Raw genomic sequence first — 21,762 nt, forward strand, 5'->3', positions numbered from 1 at the left:
AGTGTTTTTTCTTTTAGCAATATATATTGATGAAATTTTTAATTAATAGTGATACATTAAACTCACACAATGTTATTATTTTTAAATTACTTCAACACAGGTAAATAATTGGTATTTTTATTAAAATCTTATTTTATTTATATAACCACTACTATGTAAACAGTTTATTTACAGAATTATTGTTTTGGTTATACTTAAATAGACCACCAGACATTTTCAAATCACATAATATAATGACAGAAAAATTATATAAATTAAATGAACTAAGTGACTTAAAGTTAATATAATACATACTATTCAATTTTAATTTATAAGCTTTCTTTTGGAATTACATATTTTGAATACATTTATTGAAAATTGGCAGTGATATTTTACAAATACCTATAACATTCATAAAGATAATACAAATCAAAATGCTTATTAATATACAGGCCCGTATGTCTAAAATCATTTTTAATTTGTGCTAGAAATGCTGTTAAGTAAACAGTAAAACTTATTTTTAATAGTACTAAACTATCAATAAAGCTTGAAATACATCTGAGAAATAGTATTTGTCAAGAAATACGGGCCAGTGAGTCGTTTATTTAACATTGTGTCGACGTCGTCCACGGTAGCGTCCATAGTTGGGGCGGTACCGTGGTCTATGGGGCAATGGCCTACGCACGACGGCGTTAGGGACCGCCTCGACTCCAGCTGGCCGAGGGGCGTACCCTGTCGATGGGCCCGGGTTCCGTCGTTTACACACTACACATCTATAAACAAACACATTTAATTATAACAGCGACACCGTCAGAAAAAGCTACTCAACCAAATTATCAAATCCATATCATCGTCACATTTTATTTATTGTAATAGTGATAATAGATTAAGTGTAGAAACTTATCTATCAGTAGTACTTAGAGAACTACTAAATTGTTTCTTTTTATTATTTCTCTAATATAAAGTGAAACATCAATGAAACATGTAACGGTTTAAAAATAAGAACAATTATTTCCTTTTGACAGATTCCTTTAGTTTGTTTACGCATTTCACTCATTGAGAAAAGTTGTAAGCAATATCGGGATTTTAGGTAGACAGACAATATTAAGGTTGCAATAATACAGATCAGGCTATAACCAAATTACTCCTAGTTTATATAAAATGTTTATTTAAACTTTACCTGCTGACTTTAGATATTTGATCAACTTTTAGTGTTTGCTGTTCTGGGCGTGAGAACATTTTATTATCCTCGATCGTAGAAAGCCAGTAGGAGATGGCTGTAGCGAAATAGTTACATCTTCCGAGGCCATTGCACTCTATGAAGGGACGCGTTCTGAAGTCCTGGAGACAGGAACCTGGCGATATCAGACTCTGACCTGACGCATCTGGGCCAGCTGTGTGCTGTAAAAATGCATTATCTAATTTTATAGGGGCCTTTTCTCTTTAATCAGATTTCTTACATTTCTAAGTATAATTATGAAGTCCCATGTCCTTAATGGCCAAGCGGTAGACACAGCCAGGATAAACTGGCTGCTTCGTACTTAAAACAAATACAATTTCGCCGTAAATTAACCCCAAAACTTACCAAAGTGGACCCATGTTAGTAAATCTCTCCTATAATAGACAACACTGTCAGAAAGCACACCAATAAGAAATATAAATAATTCGTAGGGACACTGTAAAAGTTTAGAAATGCATATCCCACATAATTCCTGGTCTCTTAATATTTATTTTATGTTATCGCAACCCACATGCCATATAAGAAGATTCCCTTCAGAGAAACAATAAGGGTGACATATGGTGAGCCATTACTGCGTCCTACTGAAAATGTTGCTTACAAATAACAATTGACTTTTTGGTAAATTGATAGTGTTGATTAGTGTTATGAATATGAATTACTTACCATTAAAAAGCTGTATCCCACCCATAATTCCTCCCATTCGTTGGGACAAGAGGGCGGTGTACTACTTTGACTGTGTAGGGCGATAGCTTTTGTTGGGGATTCACAAACTTGACATCTGTAAGTATTAAGTGGGCCCATTGAGTACAGTTAATAATTACTAAGAATACAGGAGCTTTGTTACACCTTCAAATCTACACTGATAACGAATCTTGGTTCGAAAACCAATATGTGCACAAATATACTTTATTTTAGTGCAATACACTAACAGATAGTTCAGTGTCCTATTATATGGTTACATGTCATATTAAGAACAAATAATTATTCCCTCCTAAAGATATATTTAAAATTTATATTAATCAATAATTTAAAGTAAATCCAATAATTAAAACCCTACCTGGAAATATATGATCCGACGTCCCTCGCTTGGATGGGGGTCATAGCCATCGGCATGGGCTCCGGTGTTGAAAGCCAGAAACTGTAGTCTTCTCTTTGAGCGAAATTACAAACGTCATTTAGATTGCAGAACATAAATGGCATAGTTGAGAATCTACGGAGACAGCTTCCAGGAGCACCTGAAAGAGAAATTTTTCAAATTTACCTACAGTATAATGTTCTATTCATGAGGCCATTTACCTTTTATTGGTGTCGTTTTATAAAATTACTATAACGGGCAAACATGAATTTAACACCCGAAAACAAAACTATTTTATAATTTAGCAATACCAAATGTTAAAATCAACAAAGGCTATGAATGAAATGTAAGTCTGTAGAAGGAACAAGCAATTATAAAATATTAAAAGTTGTGGTGACGAACCTAAATCTTGTCCGTGTGCTTTGGCGTTGGCTATAATATGAATAAGTGAGAATCCATCCCACATTGGTGTTGTGCCGGCGGGACAGTGGGGTACCATTCTAGACTGTGAATGAACCGTAAAGTAAAATCCACGTGACTTTGGAATCGGAGGGGGAGGTGCAGGTACTCCTTGAGGCCCTGGTTGACCAGGTAAACCATCCAGACCTACAGTACCCTTAAGCCCTATTCGACCCCGTTCGCCCTGAGGACCTGGCACCCCTGGTGATCCAATGCTACCACTGTCTCCTAACTGTCCTTTCATTCCTGGTATACCATTTTCACCAAAGTCACCGGGCTTACCACTTAGACCAGGACGTCCTTCATAACCTAACGGTCCTGGTTCACCAGGAGGACCGGGATTCACTTCCGACGGTAAGACGACATCGCCCTTATCACCTTTCATACCTTTTCTTCCGGGATATCCTGGAGGACCGGGTTTACCGATGTCACCCATTAATCCTTTTAATCCTTTAAAACCCCGCGGACCTGGATAACCATCCCGCCCGAATTCTCCTGTTTCACCTCGCTCTCCCTTAATACCGAAGAAACCTGGTTGTCCAGGGGCACCTGTTTCACCTTTTGGACTTATAGCGAAACCCGGTTCACCTACATATCCTTTTAGTCCTTGAAAGCCTGGTTGACCTTCCATGCCTCGTGCTCCAGGTATACCCATGTTACCACGCCTTCCTGGCCGTCCGTCCATTCCTGACATTCCTTTTGGTCCTCTAAAACTTAGTCCCGGTTGTCCAGGTTGTCCAACTGGCCCATCAAATCCAAAGTCCCCAGGAGCTCCTTTTTGGCCCATATTACCAGGCCAACCAGGCAATCCATCTTTTCCAGGTAGGCCTGATTCCCCTCTTTCGGCATTTATTCCATCCAATCCAGGAATTCCAGGAGGTCCAACCTCACCTATAAAACCCTTTGGACCCTGTACACCTTCGAATCCGATTTCACCTTTAGCACCATAGTCACCTCGTTCGCCCTTTATACCGGCCCTTCCAGTAAATCCAGGCTCACCAGTTTGTCCTTGTAATCCCGGCAAACCTTCCATACCAAAGTCTCCAATGTCTCCTTTAGTTGCTGGAGAGAATGACCTAGGACCCATTTCTCCTTGTACTCCTTTTACCCCCAGAGGTCCTCTAACACCTTTTAGTCCAGGCAATCCTCTGTCACCTGGAATTCCCGGAGCCCCCATTTTACCAGGTTCACCTTCCATACCAATGTCACCCGTAATGCCACTGTTACCAGGAATACCGTTAGGGCCCCTTTCTCCTTTGACACCGTCAAATCCATGGCGTCCTGGCAAACCTGGGTACCCTGAAAACCCTTTATCTCCGATTGGGCCTAAAAAGCCAGGTACTCCTTGATCACCTATGCGTCCCTTAATCCCTTTAATGCCTAAGTTTCCAGGAGTACCTTGACTACCTCTTTGACCTTTAACGCCGTCAAAACCTTTTATATTTAAGCCAGAATCGCCTTGATCGCCTTTTTCCCCATTTAAACCGTATAATCCAGGCCGTCCAGGAACACCGTTTTGCCCTGGTTCTCCGACATCACCTCTCATACCGGTCAATGCATCTTCTCCTCTTAATCCCTGAAGACCCGCAAAACCTATATCACCGCTCTCGCCCTTGTTCCCAGGCAAACCGTCAAGTCCTGAATAGCCCGGTTGACCAAAATCGCCGGTTATTCCTTTATCTCCACGGAAACCAATTAATCCAGTTCTACCAGGCTGACCCGGATATCCTTGACCACCCGGTTCTCCACGATCGCCAGATTGACCGTCATTACCAGGTCTACCCATTAATCCTGGGAATCCAGGAAAGCCTACTGTACCACGTTCTCCAGTTGCGCCTCTAAAACCAATAGCACCAAACTCTCCCTTGGTTCCTTTCGGACCTACGTCTCCGGGCAATCCATTGTAACCCTGAAGGCCAGGTTCTCCAATAATTCCGATGGCGCCCGTAAATCCGGGAAGTCCAGGCATACCAGGCGCTCCTTGTATTATTATCCCTGGCATTCCTTTACGACCCTGCAATTGATTAATGACCCCTTAATTTACATATGATAATGTAACATAAGTAAGATTTTTTTATTAATAATTGAATTCAAAGAATAACAGCCATTTGCCCAAAAGAATTTCCTAATAAGAGATACAAAACAAAACCATGTAGTAACGACTTCTTATTTTTTAGAAATTGTAGCTTAAAAAATATTTTAGTACTTATATAATGTCAGCATTTCATCATGATGCCATGTGATAGTTTTTTTTAAATAAAGTATGGATAATTACTTTCGTTACTAACAATAAATTTATCAATTAAAAACTTTTTGGTTATATTGAAAAGAGACTATTTAATGTTTCTTCCCTTTCCCACAATAATTCGTAAGTAAAATTATGACGTACCAGACATTTTTATATACTAAGAGATTCCCCTCCCATTCCTATATAAGTAATTCGACTTATAAAAAGTTAAAATTATTAAAAAATATATTTCAATGTATATACTACATACGTTAGTATATTTAAAAATATAAATTTTACTACTTGCTTAATTTTAAACATCTAACAAATTACACTAAACTTACTGATGGTCCTGGTGGCCCCTGGGGCCCGCCATCACCGGGAAATCCAGTTTCACCCTTAGGGCCCATGGTACCTCCGATTCCTGGGGATCCTGGATAACCTGGTTCACCAACATCTCCCATTTCACCGGGCACACCATCTATACCCCTTTCTCCATAGATGATAGCCAACCCCACTTCACCTCTTGAACCTTTTTTGCCTTTGTCTGCGTTAAATCCGTCGATTCCTTGTGGACCTGGATTGCCCGGCTCTCCAAATGGCCCTATATCTCCCTTTTCACCAGGAAATCCTCTGCTTCCTTCAGGTCCTTGCAGAGACACACCAGTGTCACCTATGTCACCTCTTAATCCTGGTATTCCATCATATCCACTCTCACCGATTTCACCTTTTCTACCTCTCAATCCTAAAACATTATATATATATTATTATCATACATGCTTATTGTATGTTTGCTTAATATACTAAAATTAAATAAGTATATATTTTATACAATTTTGCTTTAACGTTTAAAATTCACATTTAAAACCATTCATTAATTTAGGTAACTCAATGTAGGTACACTTATGAACGTCCATAAATAAATACAGATTAAATGCTAAATGCTTCTAATTATACATTTACTGACAGTTCTAAAATCAAGGGCGAACGGAGAAGAACTGGCAATAAACTCTCCACCACTTTTTTTAATCGCCAAATTTTTTATTTTACAAAATGTTTGTAAGGAACTGCAACCATTACACCATGTATAAAAAATAATAAAAAACAAAGATTTGTCCTATCAGCAGAAGAATTGGTGAAATAGGAGTACGCACTTACATTCTCGTGTTACGCACTTACATCAACACGCAAATTCAAAGTAGACATAACTAATAACGCATACACGAAGTCAAGTCCGATCAGTCACTAACAGTAGAACCCGTTCACGAGTATGACGCATGGCCAGCAATCGCAACTCTCGCCATATTTTAGGGAGTGACAACCCGAAGCATGGACGTCAATGACATTTAAGCGAGTATGACGATCCTTGAAACGTGAACTTGGGTATAGATAATGATACTAATTAAACTGAAATAATTTGATACCATGGATCACGGTTTGCTCCCACTTTACATAAAAACAGTCGTGCTGACGATCGCCCTCGAGTTTGGAAATACAGCCGTGAAACTCAGTCGCGTTACCTCTTTAATCGCTAAGTAAGCCATATGAAACAAATCATATCGAAGCGTTACTTAATTAGGCATCATACTATGTATTTATATTATACAAAACTAGATAATACCTTCTGGACCAAATGGTCCGATATTTCCTTTTGAACCCTTTGAGTTAATCTCCGAACCGATAGCGTCCCCACTCTCTCCTTTAAAACCATCATCACCGGGCTCTCCACGTTCACCCCTAATAAAGCACAAAATATCAAATAACTTCAGTTTTGGACTAAGAGTAATACGAATTATAGTATGTTAAAAATATTCTATAAAGATTAGGAGGCGATAAAGTTTGAGGAATAGAAAAATTATGCCTGCTCGAAGCTGAGTTGATTACAGGACTTTTCATATTATTAGCGTTGCTTCTATTTTTAAAATAGAATATACCAAAATGTTTGTCAAAGCACACAAAATAATGAATGTTTTATTACTTGTGTTACACAAACAATGAATAAATTGGACATCTAAACTCTGTAGTAATCTATAGTAATCAATAATTAATTTTAAATAAATATACTAACTTTATGCCTTGCTCTCCTTTTTGTCCCGTCAAGAAGGCGTACGGTACATCGGCGTTTCGACCAGGCCATCCAGGTGCTCCGTCGCGACCGTGAGTACCGTTGCGTCCAGGAAAACCAGGCGGACCGTCGTTGCCTGTCATGCCCTTAAGACCAGGCAGGCCATGGTCGCCAGGTGGTCCGGGCCATCCAGCATCTCCTGGTAGACCAGCATCTCCCAGAAATCCTGAACATTTGTCAAATTGCTTTTACTACCATATAATTTTATATTGAATTGCAGTAAATAGATTCAATTCATTACCTATGGGTCCTTGTGGGCCTTTTTCAGCTAAAGTCAATGCGTACGGTGGGTTTATTAAACGTCCTTTTCGCCCTCGTAATCCTTGTGGTCCAGCCATTCCAGATTGACCTTTATTTCCTTTCACTCCTTTTTGACCGGGAATGCCGGGATATCCTGGTGAACCTTTCTTACCCCTAGGGCCAGGTAACCCTTCATATCCAGGGAATCCTTTTTGACCAGAAAAGCCATCATCTCCTCTTTGTCCCTTAGGACCCGGAAGACCTTTTGAATAATTTCGTTATGAATAAAAAAGGAGTTAATTGTGGTAGTTGATTGACAGAAAAAAAAATTACCGGATTTACAGACAGGGCAGTCTTCTCCTTGTTCACCCCTTGCACCATGAAGCCCTGGTCGTCCAGGTATGCCTGGATCACCAGTTGAACCAGGTCGACCAGGCGGTCCATCTTCTCCCGGTGGACCAACCCCATGAACACCTCGCCCAGGAAAACCAGGTGGACCCATGAAACCATTATCACCTCTTTCACCTCTTAATCCAGGTGAACCGTCAGTTCCAGGAGTACCATCTTCTCCATAAGGTCCCACAACTGTAGCCCCTTTAAAACCTTTAGGACCCATAGGGCCCATCAATCCAGGTGACCCTTGAGATCCTCGCTGTCCTGGTAAACCTTTAAAACCGTCGTTTCCTGGCTCACCTTTAGGAGATATACCCATCACACCTTCACGGCCAGGAAGACCTTTTATACCTGGTAACCCAGGTAGACCTACTATACCAGGTAGTCCAGGAGCCCCGTCAAGGCCTGCATTTCCCGTAGGACCAGGAGGACCTATTGGTCCTTGAGGACCCATAGAACCTGGTTTTAATGGTTCATTTAAAGTTTCGTCGTATATACCAGGCTCTCCCATGAAACCTTGTTCACCAGGAGTACCGGCTCTTCCTTCCTCTCCTATTTCACCCGATATTCCATCATCACCGTCTAAACCCGCGTAGCCCGGTGCTCCTTTATCACCTTTAGGCCCAGCTGGACCCGATACTCCTCTCACACCTGGCTTTCCTCTTGGACCATTTTCACCTTGGTCCCCTTTATATCCTTGAGCCCCATGTAAACCATATGGTCCCTATTAAACGATTCTATGGTTATTATTGAAATATGTTTTTAGTTTTAAATGTACGTTTTTTCTACGTTTTATTATTTCCTTTTTATTTAAAAAGAACTCACCGGTCTTCCTGTAGAACCAAGTTCTCCTTTTATGCCCTTGACTCCCTGTTGACCACTTGGACCCCTATCTCCTCTATTACCTTTGGCTAAAATTGTTATATTTTGCTGTACTTGTTGGATAAAAACAACTTGAGCTGGTCTTCCAGGTTCTCCAACTTCACCCTGATCTCCTTTTTCACCAGGTGAACCTACTACATCTTCACCAGTGTCACCTCTGTATCCTGGCACACCAGGGTTTCCCATTGGACCCTGAAATTAAAGTTGTATTTAAAAAATGCTAAATCGATATCCGTCATAGTAATATAAAAATATATAAATAAAATAGACCAACAAATTAATTGAATTTGTAACCTGATCTCCTGTTTCTCCTCGGGGTCCACTATCTCCTATCCAACCCGTTGGGCCAGGTGGGCCTGGAGCTCCATGACGACCAAAGTCACCTTGAACTCCTTTTGCACCTTGTGAGTTTACACCTCCTTCACCTGCCAGACCCTGGGCTCCTTTCTCTCCGTATGGACCTGGTAGACCTCTATCACCAGGAATACCCTGGGGGCCTGGCAGGCCTATTGCACCATCAACTCCACTACACCCATCTAATCCAAACACTCCCCTGATACCCTCGAATCCTGGAGGACCCTAGAATTTTATAAGTGTTTTGTAGTCTTTACGTGGATCAATTCTAAATTAAGTAATAACTATTTCAATTTTACTAAAGTACTCGTTACAATAATTATTTTTCTTTAATGTTTGCTTAGATAAATTAAATAATTACCTGTGGTCCAGTATATCCACGTGGTCCGTATGGTCCATCTGACCCCTGAAATAATTAAAAATTAAAAATTAGAACGCAACAAATAATAATTAAACAAATTAAACTTATAACGACAACTTACCCTTTCACCTTTGTCACCTGCATCTCCTCTTTCACCCAAGTCCCCCAACTCCCCCATAATACCCATTCGACCCTCTGGGCCATCATCTCCATATTCTCCAAGTATCCCGGGTATACCCGGAGGGCCCGGGTCACCCCTGTCTCCTTTTAATCCAGTGCAATCGCATCGTGTTTGATTGCAGACAACCTGTTAAGATTTTTTATTTAAATTAATAAGTACGATACAGTCGACATTGTAGTTGATAATTAGATGTAATTTAGTATTAGAAACGCGAATGAATGAATGTTTATAACAGCTGTAAACTGGTGAGGTGGTGATGTTTATTACACATTGAAATGCATTGCTAAAATAGAACAAAAGAACGCTGTTTATCCTAATATATGTCTAGATTAGGAACCGATATCGTGGATTTTTTATTTAATCAATAAAAGTAGAGGTATCAAAATATTTGAGCTCACAATCATATATGTCTACATGCATCTTAATCGAATATGTTTAATATTAAGCCATGAAAGCAGAACGTCGTAAACAATATTTGATTGGGAACACTAAGTAAAACAATGAGCGTGCCTTATCATCGGGACCTCTGACACAGATTCCCGGAGTAAGTGTAAGACCATTGCACTTCCTACCACTTAGTAGAGCATATAAATCACTGATTAAATAAAATTTAATGCAATATTTCTTTTTCCTGCTTTAAATGAGTGTTATAAAAATTGTCCAAGAAAAGCTTTATTTCACTGCAGTACTGCTCAATTATCACTAGGGTTCTTTATACAAATTACCAGTTTTTCCACATTTCGCTAGATTTAGAAATAGTATATAGCCTTAGTCTTTGGTAATAAAATATCTCAATTTAAGCAGTTTATCAAATTTTATAAACCCAAAAGTGGTAATTCCATATCAGTTTTTAATTTTTAATGTGCAATAATAACATAAAAAAAAGAAGGTTAGAAAATAATCAAAGAATATTAGGTTTAAAGATCAAGACGAAAAACGCATAGAATTTCGTAGCTCATATGCTAAGACGATCATTATTTTACTCAATGACTTCACCAGAACAATAATATGTATGTAGGTCGATGATGTCACTTCAGAAAAATGATATGATAATTAAAAACCCTATTATAAATACGTTAATGAACTTTTGACTTATTTTACAATTGTTTCAGAATGACAGGGAACCCTCCAATCATTTAGTTTTAAATACTAAAAAACAAAAGAAGCGGACAAAATTAACGTGTTTTGTTAAAATAGAAATTAAATGTTGATGAAAGAAAATTTTACTAATTAAACATTATAAATAACATATTTGTTTTAAAATCATTATCAAACAACACGTGTAAAGAGTACTTGATTATAAAAACATATATCATTCAATGTACTTTAATCACTGTTGAAAGATTGTATTTTTGCCTAGCAATAACAATTATTTATATTAGTTTTATTTTTGGTGTCATTTTCCCGACCGTCAGTGTTTGCCTAGTGGCTAGGCGAGCGACTCTTAGTGCCCCAAAGTTCGTAAGCTCGAATAACGGCTGTGCAATGCATTTTTTGTATGTGCACATTTAAGACACATTAGCACAGTGACGGCATATCGTAAAGAACCCGGCATGACTTAGTCCTGAAAATCTTCGGTGTGTATCACCCATCTATTACAGATAGGATATGGTTACAGTAAACATCGACAAACAGCATTGGAAAGAAATAGAGCTTTAATCAAACTGTTATGACAGAAAATAACTATTATTTCATTTCTTTAATTAAATGTAAAGATCTTAATATTTCATTACATATTTAAACACTCCATATTTGCCGATCTCTACGGAGAATAGAGCAAGTGTCATCGCAATTTATTAAGAAGGCGTTTCAAACGATATCAATTTACATTTGTAACGAGTTAAATTCGTTTGAGGACACTATTTGATAGAGTCATATATGTTAGTGTTGTTGCAATCAAGGTTAATTCGTATTTATGACTTTGTGGTATAATTCTGAAAAACCAAATTCGTTTATAATAAATAGCTTATGTTTCATAATAGTTATATTGACGCGTGTACCTGGAATGTATTGCGGATAATATAACTTATATTCTTATTATCATTGATTATTGCGTAAAATCCTAGGGCAAACAAGGACCATGACTGTCCGAAAAAATAACGAAATAAAAGAACTGGTTACCAACCCAACATAAAAGGCGAGAACAAGGCCCATCAACTACGTGGGGCACCTTGAGCGCATGGGCCAGGATCAGTAAAGTACCTTAACCGACCTAGTGGTCGGGAAACTGTAGGCAAGTCCTGGTACCGCTGGAATGACGGTGGATGAGGACCTGCTATAGCTGAAAGTCAACAATTGACGGAATGTTGTACAGGAAAAAGTTCGTTGGAAGTTTCTCGATTCGGAGGCAAAGCAACTTTTTGGGTTGCAGAGCTGGAGGAGTGACCGTGAGAGAGTTACAACGCAAACGAACGAACGAACGGATTGTATAAAACTCAATTTATAATTGTGAACGATGTACATAAGAAACCAAATATTAAGTTTTTAACTATCGTAGATAAATACAGGGCTGCATTTAGGGACGGGCCACAGGGGCGCCGGGCTTTAGCCTCCAAAGACTTCGGAAAAGAAAACTTTTAAACTCCAACTTCTAAACCACTTTAACTTTGTATTTATATTAATATATTTGCCTTTACCTACATACTACTAGTACTTTGTACAACTATGATTATACTGTTCTTAGATATTAACACAAATTCATCTCTTCTGAAAAATATTAAGGAAATGAATTTTTTTGGAGCTAGTGTTCCCTATGTTTTCCCGAGGCTTCGTTAAATCCGGCCACGGATAAATAGAAGTACAAAGATATTGTTACGTAGCTGTCTACGAAACGCTACGATCTATGAACGATGGCCAAAAATATACAAAAATTATTTTCTAGAAATATAATTTTCCTTGAAACTCAATTTATTTCAAACGCATGCATTTTGATTATGAAGTCATTTAAACATCATTTGAATCTAAGGACTATATATCACCGAAACAAATGACGTTATCTTAAATTAGTTTATTGTTTTGCGTCTAGTCATTTGCGTTTAAGATGCTAGTATGAAATTTATTAACACACTTAGTCTATTGCACTAAAATAAGACAAATATAAATTTATTAATATATAATGTTCGGTAATGAACCTTACATATTTAACGCTCTGTGGATACAATATGTAAAAAGTGGCGATGTGAAGACTCCGAAGCATATAATTATATGTTTATTTTATTTTTAGTTTCATGTATGAGGTACTCAATTGAACAATCACGGAAAATATAGTTTGTTCCCTCGAGAGACAAAAAAGTATGTATTAAATTACCTTGCCTAATGCGGGAGGCCCTTTTTAATTATATATTTTAATTATTATATTATATTTTTAAGGTGTTTGGTTTTAGATCAAGGAGGCTGAACTTTATTTTTCTTTTGAGTTTATTATTGTTAATTGTCAAAATTATTCTTTTTGTGACATTTTATGTAGGTGACTATATATGTATTGAATTTACACAAGAATGTTTGGCATTTAATTAAACTATATATGCCAAAATTAAAAATTATTTTATGGTATCAGCCATTGTCTAAATGTACAAATATAGTTAATAAGTTAAATATTTTATGGGTAGACGTGACGCTAAAACAGGTCTGTTACGGATACGTTAAAGTTGTACTCGCGGAAACATAACTAATCTATAGTTATGTTTCCGCGTTTATGAAGCCCTTGACTACTATGAGATCTGTGGTTAATTTCAACAAAAGATACTGGACGTTTAAAATATTGTGCAAACTCTCTTGTTTATGACCAAGTTTGGAAGTACATAGATACAATTAAGATAAATCAATCGTATCTAATTAGTTCTTTGGTACTATGTCACACATTTTTCAGTGCGAACAGCGCTTCCTGTGGCGTGGGCGCTGTCAGTGTACGTTCTTCCGGTTGACGCTTATTCTCAGGGACGCAAAAATACATGCGATTAGGTACCTAGTTTCATAAATTTATAGACTAAAAATCTGAAATGAGAATGAAACTGGGGATTTGAGATTCATCAGTTAATAGGACATTTAACAGTAGCCGTATATTGTTTTTATTATGCAGTTTACTTGTCTAGTAATAGATATATGTGTGTTTAATGTAAAATAATATTTTATTTTTTATTAACTTACCTTGCGGTACGAATAACTTTTAAAAACATTAAAATTAAAACATGTTTAGATATTATTAGATAAATTTAAATTTGAAACAGACACGTTGTTTGTAAATCAAACCGTATTATAAGGTGGCATGTTATTAGATCTATAAATTAAATAAACTTGACAACAGAGTTCATTTCTTTGTCCATTCGAAGCCGTCATTTCTTAGAATGCGCTATGAAATGCAGGCAATGCGAAATTAACAAATACCGATATGGACACGCGTCTAACAAACCCAAACATATCAACCACGTTAAAAAAGGATGATATTTTTAAATAAATCAATAAAAGTTATTATTATGAAGTTTAAGAAAGGTATTTGTGTATATTTTCACCAAATTTGGTTGAAATTTGCGAAATGGTTCTCTCTTAATTATTTATTATTTTATTTAAATCTATAAAAAAATTAAATTACCTAATCTGTATTAGTTTGATTATAGTGTTTAACGAGTTATTATTTATAAACTACCGAAACTGATCTGTCGTATTGCATTGATGAAGGCAACCTATGAAACAACACTTCATAAGAAACATTTTCAACTTAATTGTCTTGATCAAACATAATCATTACATACATAGCGTTGATTGCATCATGAATAATTCTGCTGAAATAATCTCAAATTCAACGGGTCGTTGTCAGGTCGAATCGTTACCAAATTTTTTTATGCATTATGTCATTAATGATTATAACATGTGGTAGGTATCAAAGCGATTATAGAACGCATGATTCATTAGTTGCAATTCATGGAACGGGCTGGATAAACAATCATGGCAGTGTCCCAGGCGATAACAGACATTTGCACATCCCGTAACGAACGTCCCGTGCCTAACTTCATATTTCTTTCGGTCTTTGTTTAAAACGAGACCCATAACGTATATGTGTAGGCAACTAGAGTACTTAATTCTTCTGGAGATGTCGTTTAATGAATGAGACATAGTAATCCTAAAAACTTGGTACTGGTTATTGGGTAAAAGTTTTAATATGAGCAATAAATAACATACTTTTTCAACTGATATAAACGCGCATTACAGCAGTCGTGCAAAAAAGTATGGCCCTCAAGAATAATGACTGATGAAACAAGTAGTATGTTGGTCCCATGGCCCGTTGGCAGGCGGGAGGTTATGATTTAGTAACAATATAAAAACATTTCGTTGTTTAGTAAAGCGCTTTCCTTTTAGTAATTTCTTCGTCATCTACCTATCGAAACGTCAATATAAGTAAAAGTAGTAGTAGTAGTATCTGTACATACATAAAGTTTATTTTTGTTGCATTAACTAATAAAACTATGTCAAAAAAGCAGAGCAAACTCAGATTTACGATCGGTTTACTGGAATCTGGTGACCCCGGTAACTCGTAAACGTGCTCCCGATACACAATGTGAGTTGTACTTGCAATGTGACTTAATGCTACAAAAATAGACAACCTGGCTATAAATCTAAATCTGCTATCGTCAATTTTAATAACAAATTGCTTCACGTGAATTTAATTTAATTATTATGGAATTATATTTACATAAAACTAGTGTTGTAATTTATTTTAATGGAAACGAGAAAGAATATAAGTGTTTTTTGCTTGATCAAGTGTTGCTTGGTAGTTTTCAATTCTTTTTTGTGATACGTAATTGCTAATTGCTATCTAATTGCTACATAATATAATATAAGAAAAGCGTATGATATTAACGGAAGCACAAACGTGCAACGTTTAGTTAGAATATGTACTACGCATAGTTAATTAACTATAAAAATATATGGAAAGTTAATACTTTTGAGCTGTCAAAACCTGAGATGGCAATATTGACGTAAAGCACTAAAGGCCTCTGATCAGATTTCTGTCAAATGGGTTGGCAAATTAAATATCATGAACTAATAAAGTCTGTTTTGTTGATTATATTAAAATTTTATCACGACTCAAATAAGTTTAGGAATACTAAATGCAAACAACTGCAAATATAGTTTAATAATATAACAGTATATTAATGTTCCTTTTGTTGCAGTACTGAAACTATTGACCTATTTTACGTTACTGGAAGTAAGCAATAACTTTCAGTGCAGCTATAAACTGCAAGTTGCAAAATGGCTAACCTATTCTATATAATTAACTCTATGGATATTTGTCGGTGGTTTGAATTGTACGGCAACTTGTCACTGGCAACTTACGCTAAAGACTTATTTTTAAAGATAAAATGTACACAGAATGTACATAGAATAAATTAACTTATTCGTTGGCTTTTAGGGTAGACTACGCGTAAAAACTCAAAATCCATTGAAAATAAAGTTATGAACTTTGCAATTCGGTGACTTATTTCCATGCTTTTATTTCTAGCGACAATTAAAATGGGAATCATAGTGTAACATCCTCTTGAGTTCAATGTTCTGTACGTCAAGGCGATAAAACAACGACTCATGAATTGAAGCGAACATTGACAGGACGATTCACCCCGGAATAAAGTTATGGATAGCGACGTACAATAAATAACTTATAATATATTTGCTATTATATTTAACGATCCTCTATGGCGTTATAAAGTTCATAAGTTGTATAGAAACATCTGTATAGATGGATATCATAATAAAACAAATTTAGTAGTTTTTTTTCCTTTTTTCTTGTTGACTAATAAACATTTATCAATCCAATTATTTTTACTTAATCACGTTATAATTCCATACTAATTAAATATGTACTTAAGACGTAATCGAATTTAACCAGCGCTTTGAACTTTACTGATAACATTGTCGTGTCCTAAATCAAATTCATTCTAAAATTGTTATCTGCCATGATATGGTAATAAAATTTTAATTATTTCGGCAACAATTGCAAAAATTGTGTTAAAATAAGCGACAAGTTGATAATACACTTCCTGTGCGCTTGATAACGGATCCTGCTGTCACGTCCCCGTTACGAAAGTTTCAATGGACACTGATTTTGACCTATTTCAATCGAGATAGCCTACTCTAAATTAAGTTTTTTGAATTTAGAATAATTTTAAAAATTTTAGTCACTGTATCATTGAAGAAAATGGATTTTATATCTACGTATCATGATTTATTTTGATATATATATTTTCGTGCGTAATAAGACGCAAGATATCCAAAACATTATATAATGAATCACTATGTTTTTTTTTTACATTTTCAATGTACGAATTAATAAACACTTAAATGGCTATACAACTAGAACTAGTGGCGCTATAAAGTTTTAGGCCTAGCCTCCGATTTCTGAATCTGTTTCGTGATCATTTATTTTATGAACGAAGTAGGTGATCAGCCTTTAATGCATATACACGACGTCGACTTTTTGAGTCAAAGGCTTTCCGGTTTCCTCACGACGTTTTCCTTCAATGCATGCGCATAGACTAAAAGTAAATATTATAACTTTAATAACGACTTGGATTCCAGCTTGTACTATGGATTTATTAGCTCTGACTGGCAAAAGTTGGAGGAGACCTATAGTCAAAAACATCAATTTCTTAAGTTAGTTTAAATTCCTTAGAAGTCCCATTTTTAAATAATATTTTTATACGCTCCAAGATTGCATGGGCCCCTAAAAATAAGTATTCTTAGCTAAAGTGATAGTGTTTTTGTAATGTATGGACTTGCTTTAATTGGATACATATTTTCTACGCTTCTACTTACTACAAATAAAGGCTAGACAGCAATAATACTTATTATAAATCATATATTTTCATATTCTGGTATGTTTAAATACAAGAGACAACTTTGGCATATTATGTATAATATAATAAAGCGATTTAGGTCACTGAAATTAATTACTCTATAAGGATGTTAAAATCTAATCTTGTTCTAAGTAGGAAAGCTTGGTGCTACTTAAAGCATTAACAATAGAGACGGCTCAAACATACTAATATTATTTATAAAGTGTAATTATTTGTAACGCTTAAAACAAGCGAAGGTTGCCACTATATTATCAAGTACAATTTGGTCTTGTCGCTAAATTTATCAGAGGTTACAACCTTTAGTGTCGTAAATTTTATTTAAATGATAAGATATTTTTTGGTACTAACACAATCATTACTGAGAATTTTCGTATCCGTAAAGGCACTCGTGAACATTTGGCATGCTTATATTGATTCTATAATGGTAAAATATTGTTATAAGTATGTTTAAGAGAATCTTAACCTAATGAATGAATCGGCTACGATAATAATTTTTGTATAAACTAAAATTGTATTTCAATTTAAAAAAATTGTACTTGTTTGTCGCAGAAACTCGTCTATTAAATTCCAAAGTGAAAACTGATTCATGTAGGTAATTCAACTAAATTTGATTTTTTTCGTGTTGTAATTTTACTAGATTATAACTATTTAATTTGACTTCATTATAAAACACTTTTAACGTTTCTCATGCTTTGTAGCGCGCATGATGACTGAATTGTTTCGAACAGTGATGTTATTATAGAAAGTAATTAATAAAGAAAGTCATGGATGAGTGTCTGCTATTTAAACAGAAGTATCCTGATGTACATGTCTCCATAGACTTAGAGGGACTCCAATATCTGCTAAAACAATGTAACTTCTTATTGAATAAAGACATTTAGATTTTTTAAAAGTTTAATTTAAACGAATCAAACTTGCTACAAATTTTACGCGAGCTATGTTTCAAATATAGGCTATATGACTGTTGACTAGTAGTAAAAGTCACATTTTATTACGAAGAGGCGAAATGTATATTATCTACATCCATTCTGATATTGTAATGAGAAAAGTTTTTATCTTTGTATGTTTAAAACAAGAAAGATTTCATAAATTATTTTACCATTAAAATACAACATTAGTAAATTTATTTATAAAAACAATGTCTAGCCGTATGAAGCAATTATTTGAGGCTTAGCAAATGAATGAATTAAGCATTTATCAATGGAAAGTTTATGCTAAATTTGTAATTACTAAACTTTAAGCTGTTTTTTTAGGTCAGGAGGGCGGGTAATGATAAAAATGTTGTTGCCACTTGATCTGTACCGAATAAAAACGTTAAAAGATAATAGAGCAAAGGTTACCGTAACACCAGATTGTCTAATGAACACATTTATAATCTTGAAAATATAGTTCACATGATAACTTAACAGAAAAAATGTATTGAAGTTTTCGGAAAATAATTATAAACACTTCCTTAAAAAAAACATTCACGCAAATTGAAATTCAGATTACATTTGATTTTTTTTATTCTATTAATACATATATTGATTAGGCAATTCGTTTTGTCAAGCATAATCAGAAAATTCGATGTTATAATTCATAGAAACCAATTGCAATGTAATGTTATTATTACTGACGCATTTAGATTTAGATCAAAGGTCGTAATTATTATGTAGACTAAAATTTTGTTAAAATTGCTTCAATCATACGGATTAATACCGGTAAATGGTAAGACGTGGCCGAAGACGAGAGGCCTAAAAAAAGAGCTTAATGTCTTGATTTCTAAGAATGTACGTTTTTGTGAATTTTCAGAGGCCGCAAATTCCTGATAGCATTTAAATAATGTTAATCATAAAATTAAATTTCTGAATTGTGTTTAAGCTGTGTTGAAAAGAGACAGATGAGTATTTTAGTTAAAACGTTTCAATTAGACTTTATTATGAATAAAGGGGTACATGTTTATATTTTCCTCTATATTTGAAGATTAGTAGAATACGTGGAAATGGCGCCACAACATATATCATGATATCTAATACGCTATGCCATAAATGTACTTTTTTAATTTTATGGCCTGGTAAATATACTTATAAGGTATAGGACATAGACAAGAAAATTGTTTCCTCTTTATTCAAAGCTTGAAACTATCAGTAACGTTATATTTGACTATGACATAGTGTCACTATGTGTTTTATATTAAAATGGCATTCAAGTGAAAAATTGTCTTAACATACGAATTTATAATAAAATAACGATTACATAATGCTTCAATTTACGTCCTTATCATACTTTATACTTTACTTTAAAAATATGTTATCTGTATTATTACCATTAATAAGTTAAAAATTATTATACAAAAGATAAAGAACTGTGTTTCCATAAACTTTATTAATAACAAAATATAAACGTCAAGATAGAGCTTTTATACCTACACACTCTAACAATTACTAAATTGTTATAATGTTCATATAAACAATATCAATTAATATTAATGAAACTTATATTGGTTTACGCTCTTACGGGAAAGCAAATATCGTAAAATTATCCAGTCTATTAGAGCTCACATGACAGTTGCGTTTGAGCGTTTGTGAGAATTCAGATTTGGCGCGAAACTAAATGAGTAACATAAATTATTGTGACGTAATAAATATAGAAACTACGATTAAGTAACGTTAAAAAATATCTATGATAACTAATGATAAATACTTTACATAAATAAATAAAGTGCTGATGCCGTAAACGTTTACAAAGAAAATGCCTCAAAACAAAGCAACTTAGTGTTTAGCAAATGCCAATTCTCATTTGGACGCCAAACTTAGACTTGCGAGACCGTTCATTATTGTGTAGTCATTGGAAATAAACAAACTAAAAATGCAACCTGAATCTTATACGAAAAAAGGCAATGTATAGATTCATCATAGAAATCATCACAATATAAAATTTCAGTATCAAAGAAAATTAGAATTTGTTATATGAAAACCAAACTAAGAGTTCTAATTTCAGGTCTGTACTGTAGTCTATTTAACTTTTAAATACATTATAAACTGTACACGAAAGACATTAAGGTAGAGCTTAGAGGTATATAGAGAGAGTTGTCAAGTTATGTAAAATGTGAGAAGACCGTATAAAAACTATTATTCTATACTTAACGTTGTAAATTATTAATTTGTAATAGCAATCACTAAATATACGTAGTATGTCTGTTTATTTTTACGTTACGCTACGATAATGGATATATTCAGAATCTTATGTAAATTGTGCGAGTTTGCGTCACGCCAGTAAGTGATAGAGTGAAAGATTCACATCATAACTACGGAAATAAATTTTGGTGTAGTTTGAGGTTCGCGGTTTATATAAATAAATAGGTAAAGCGCAGTCCAGTTGTTCACGTTATATTAACATTCTAATAATGCATTTAAATTATAAATAAAAATGTGTATATTTATTAATTTATGAACATGTAAGATTAGATTTAGGAACCCTTTTAATAAGGTAAATGTACACGAAGCCACAAGCGTGTATAAACTGGATGAAATGTAAAAATACATACCTACATTAGACGGCAAAAAACGTTTAAAATTGAGCGAATTTTCTTTCTGTTATCAAAAAATATCTACTCCAGAACAAATTGATTAAGAAGATTGATACGAATTGATCCTAACTTAGTGCGACTATGAGTCCCATATGAAAAAACCAATATATCTTTGACGTATAGGAGTGATTTAGCGTTAAGTCTCGTTTCTGAATCTTACTTGGTAACGACATCAACGAGACATCGAAATAAGATAACTATAAAATAAATAAGACAAGTCATCTGTTCTATGAGTAATAGAAATCAGAAAGTTTTTTAAGAATATTAATAGCTTTTTCTGGATAAAAAAACTTAACATCTTAATAAAACTTTGTCTATATATGTTTATAAACAGTTAAAAAGTCGCCAAATGTAATTATTATTTATTACACAATAGTAATTTCTGTTTGTACAATCTTTTAGCATTTTTCAGCATTCATAATAACGCCCATGTAGACAATTGTGCGCATACAGTTACATACATTTATATATAGATATTACACAGACTACAACAACTTTTTGAAAGGGGCTTGAAACAATGCAGATTTGACTTTGAAATTCTTACATGGCCGAGTTTTTATCAAGGCTTTCATAAATACACCTATGTACTATCTATACTTAATGTTAAAGAATCTTCATCTAAAAATTAGCAATGGTTACGGGTTGTTGTCATTTTTTGGAGGTTTTAAAAAAAATTAAATACAATATTACTTACAGCTGTAGTTTGAGTTGGTATCCATAGGAGAAGAAGAGAAACGGGCACAAAGAGGCGCGCACGCGCCGGGCCCGACATGGCTGCGCCACACTACTGCCGCGCGCCCTCAGCGGGTGTCATCGGGTGCTGAGATGCCG

At 34.9% G+C, this 21,762-nt stretch overlaps 1 protein-coding gene across 1 annotated transcript; it reads right to left on the reverse strand.

The window, feature by feature from the left end:
• Positions 1-114: 114 nt before the first annotated feature.
• LOC123712634 (collagen alpha-5(IV) chain) lies at positions 115-21,744 on the reverse strand. The gene is made up of 15 exons (XM_045665860.1): positions 21,626-21,744; positions 9,457-9,642; positions 9,336-9,380; positions 8,915-9,199; positions 8,564-8,812; positions 7,679-8,462; positions 7,347-7,607; positions 7,049-7,271; positions 6,602-6,717; positions 5,325-5,725; positions 2,697-4,767; positions 2,277-2,454; positions 1,883-1,997; positions 1,160-1,380; positions 115-752 (listed from the first exon to the last, which is right to left on the reverse strand). The coding sequence occupies exons 1-15, from the start codon at positions 21,701-21,703 to the stop codon at positions 581-583; spliced, it is 5,385 nt and encodes a 1,794-aa protein (XP_045521816.1). The 5' UTR covers positions 21,704-21,744; the 3' UTR covers positions 115-580.
• Between the last annotated feature and the right edge of the window lie 18 nt (positions 21,745-21,762).

This window comes from Pieris brassicae, chromosome 7, assembly GCF_905147105.1.
Source record: "Pieris brassicae chromosome 7, ilPieBrab1.1, whole genome shotgun sequence".
NCBI lineage: Eukaryota > Metazoa > Arthropoda > Insecta > Lepidoptera > Pieridae > Pieris > Pieris brassicae.

Bases quoted from the DNA above. Each gene is read 5' to 3' on its own strand.
- LOC123712634 (XM_045665860.1), bottom strand. From the start codon at position 21,703: ATGTCGGGCCCGGCGCGTGCGCGCCTCTTTGTGCCCGTTTCTCTTCTT. The intron at 7,272-7,346 runs GTAATGAATTGA...ACAAATGTTCAG, and splicing joins AGGCCCACAAGGACCCATAG to GATTTCTGGGAGATGCTGGT. The intron at 753-1,159 runs GTAAAGTTTAAA...GTTTGTTTATAG, and splicing joins CAAATATCTAAAGTCAGCAG to ATGTGTAGTGTGTAAACGAC.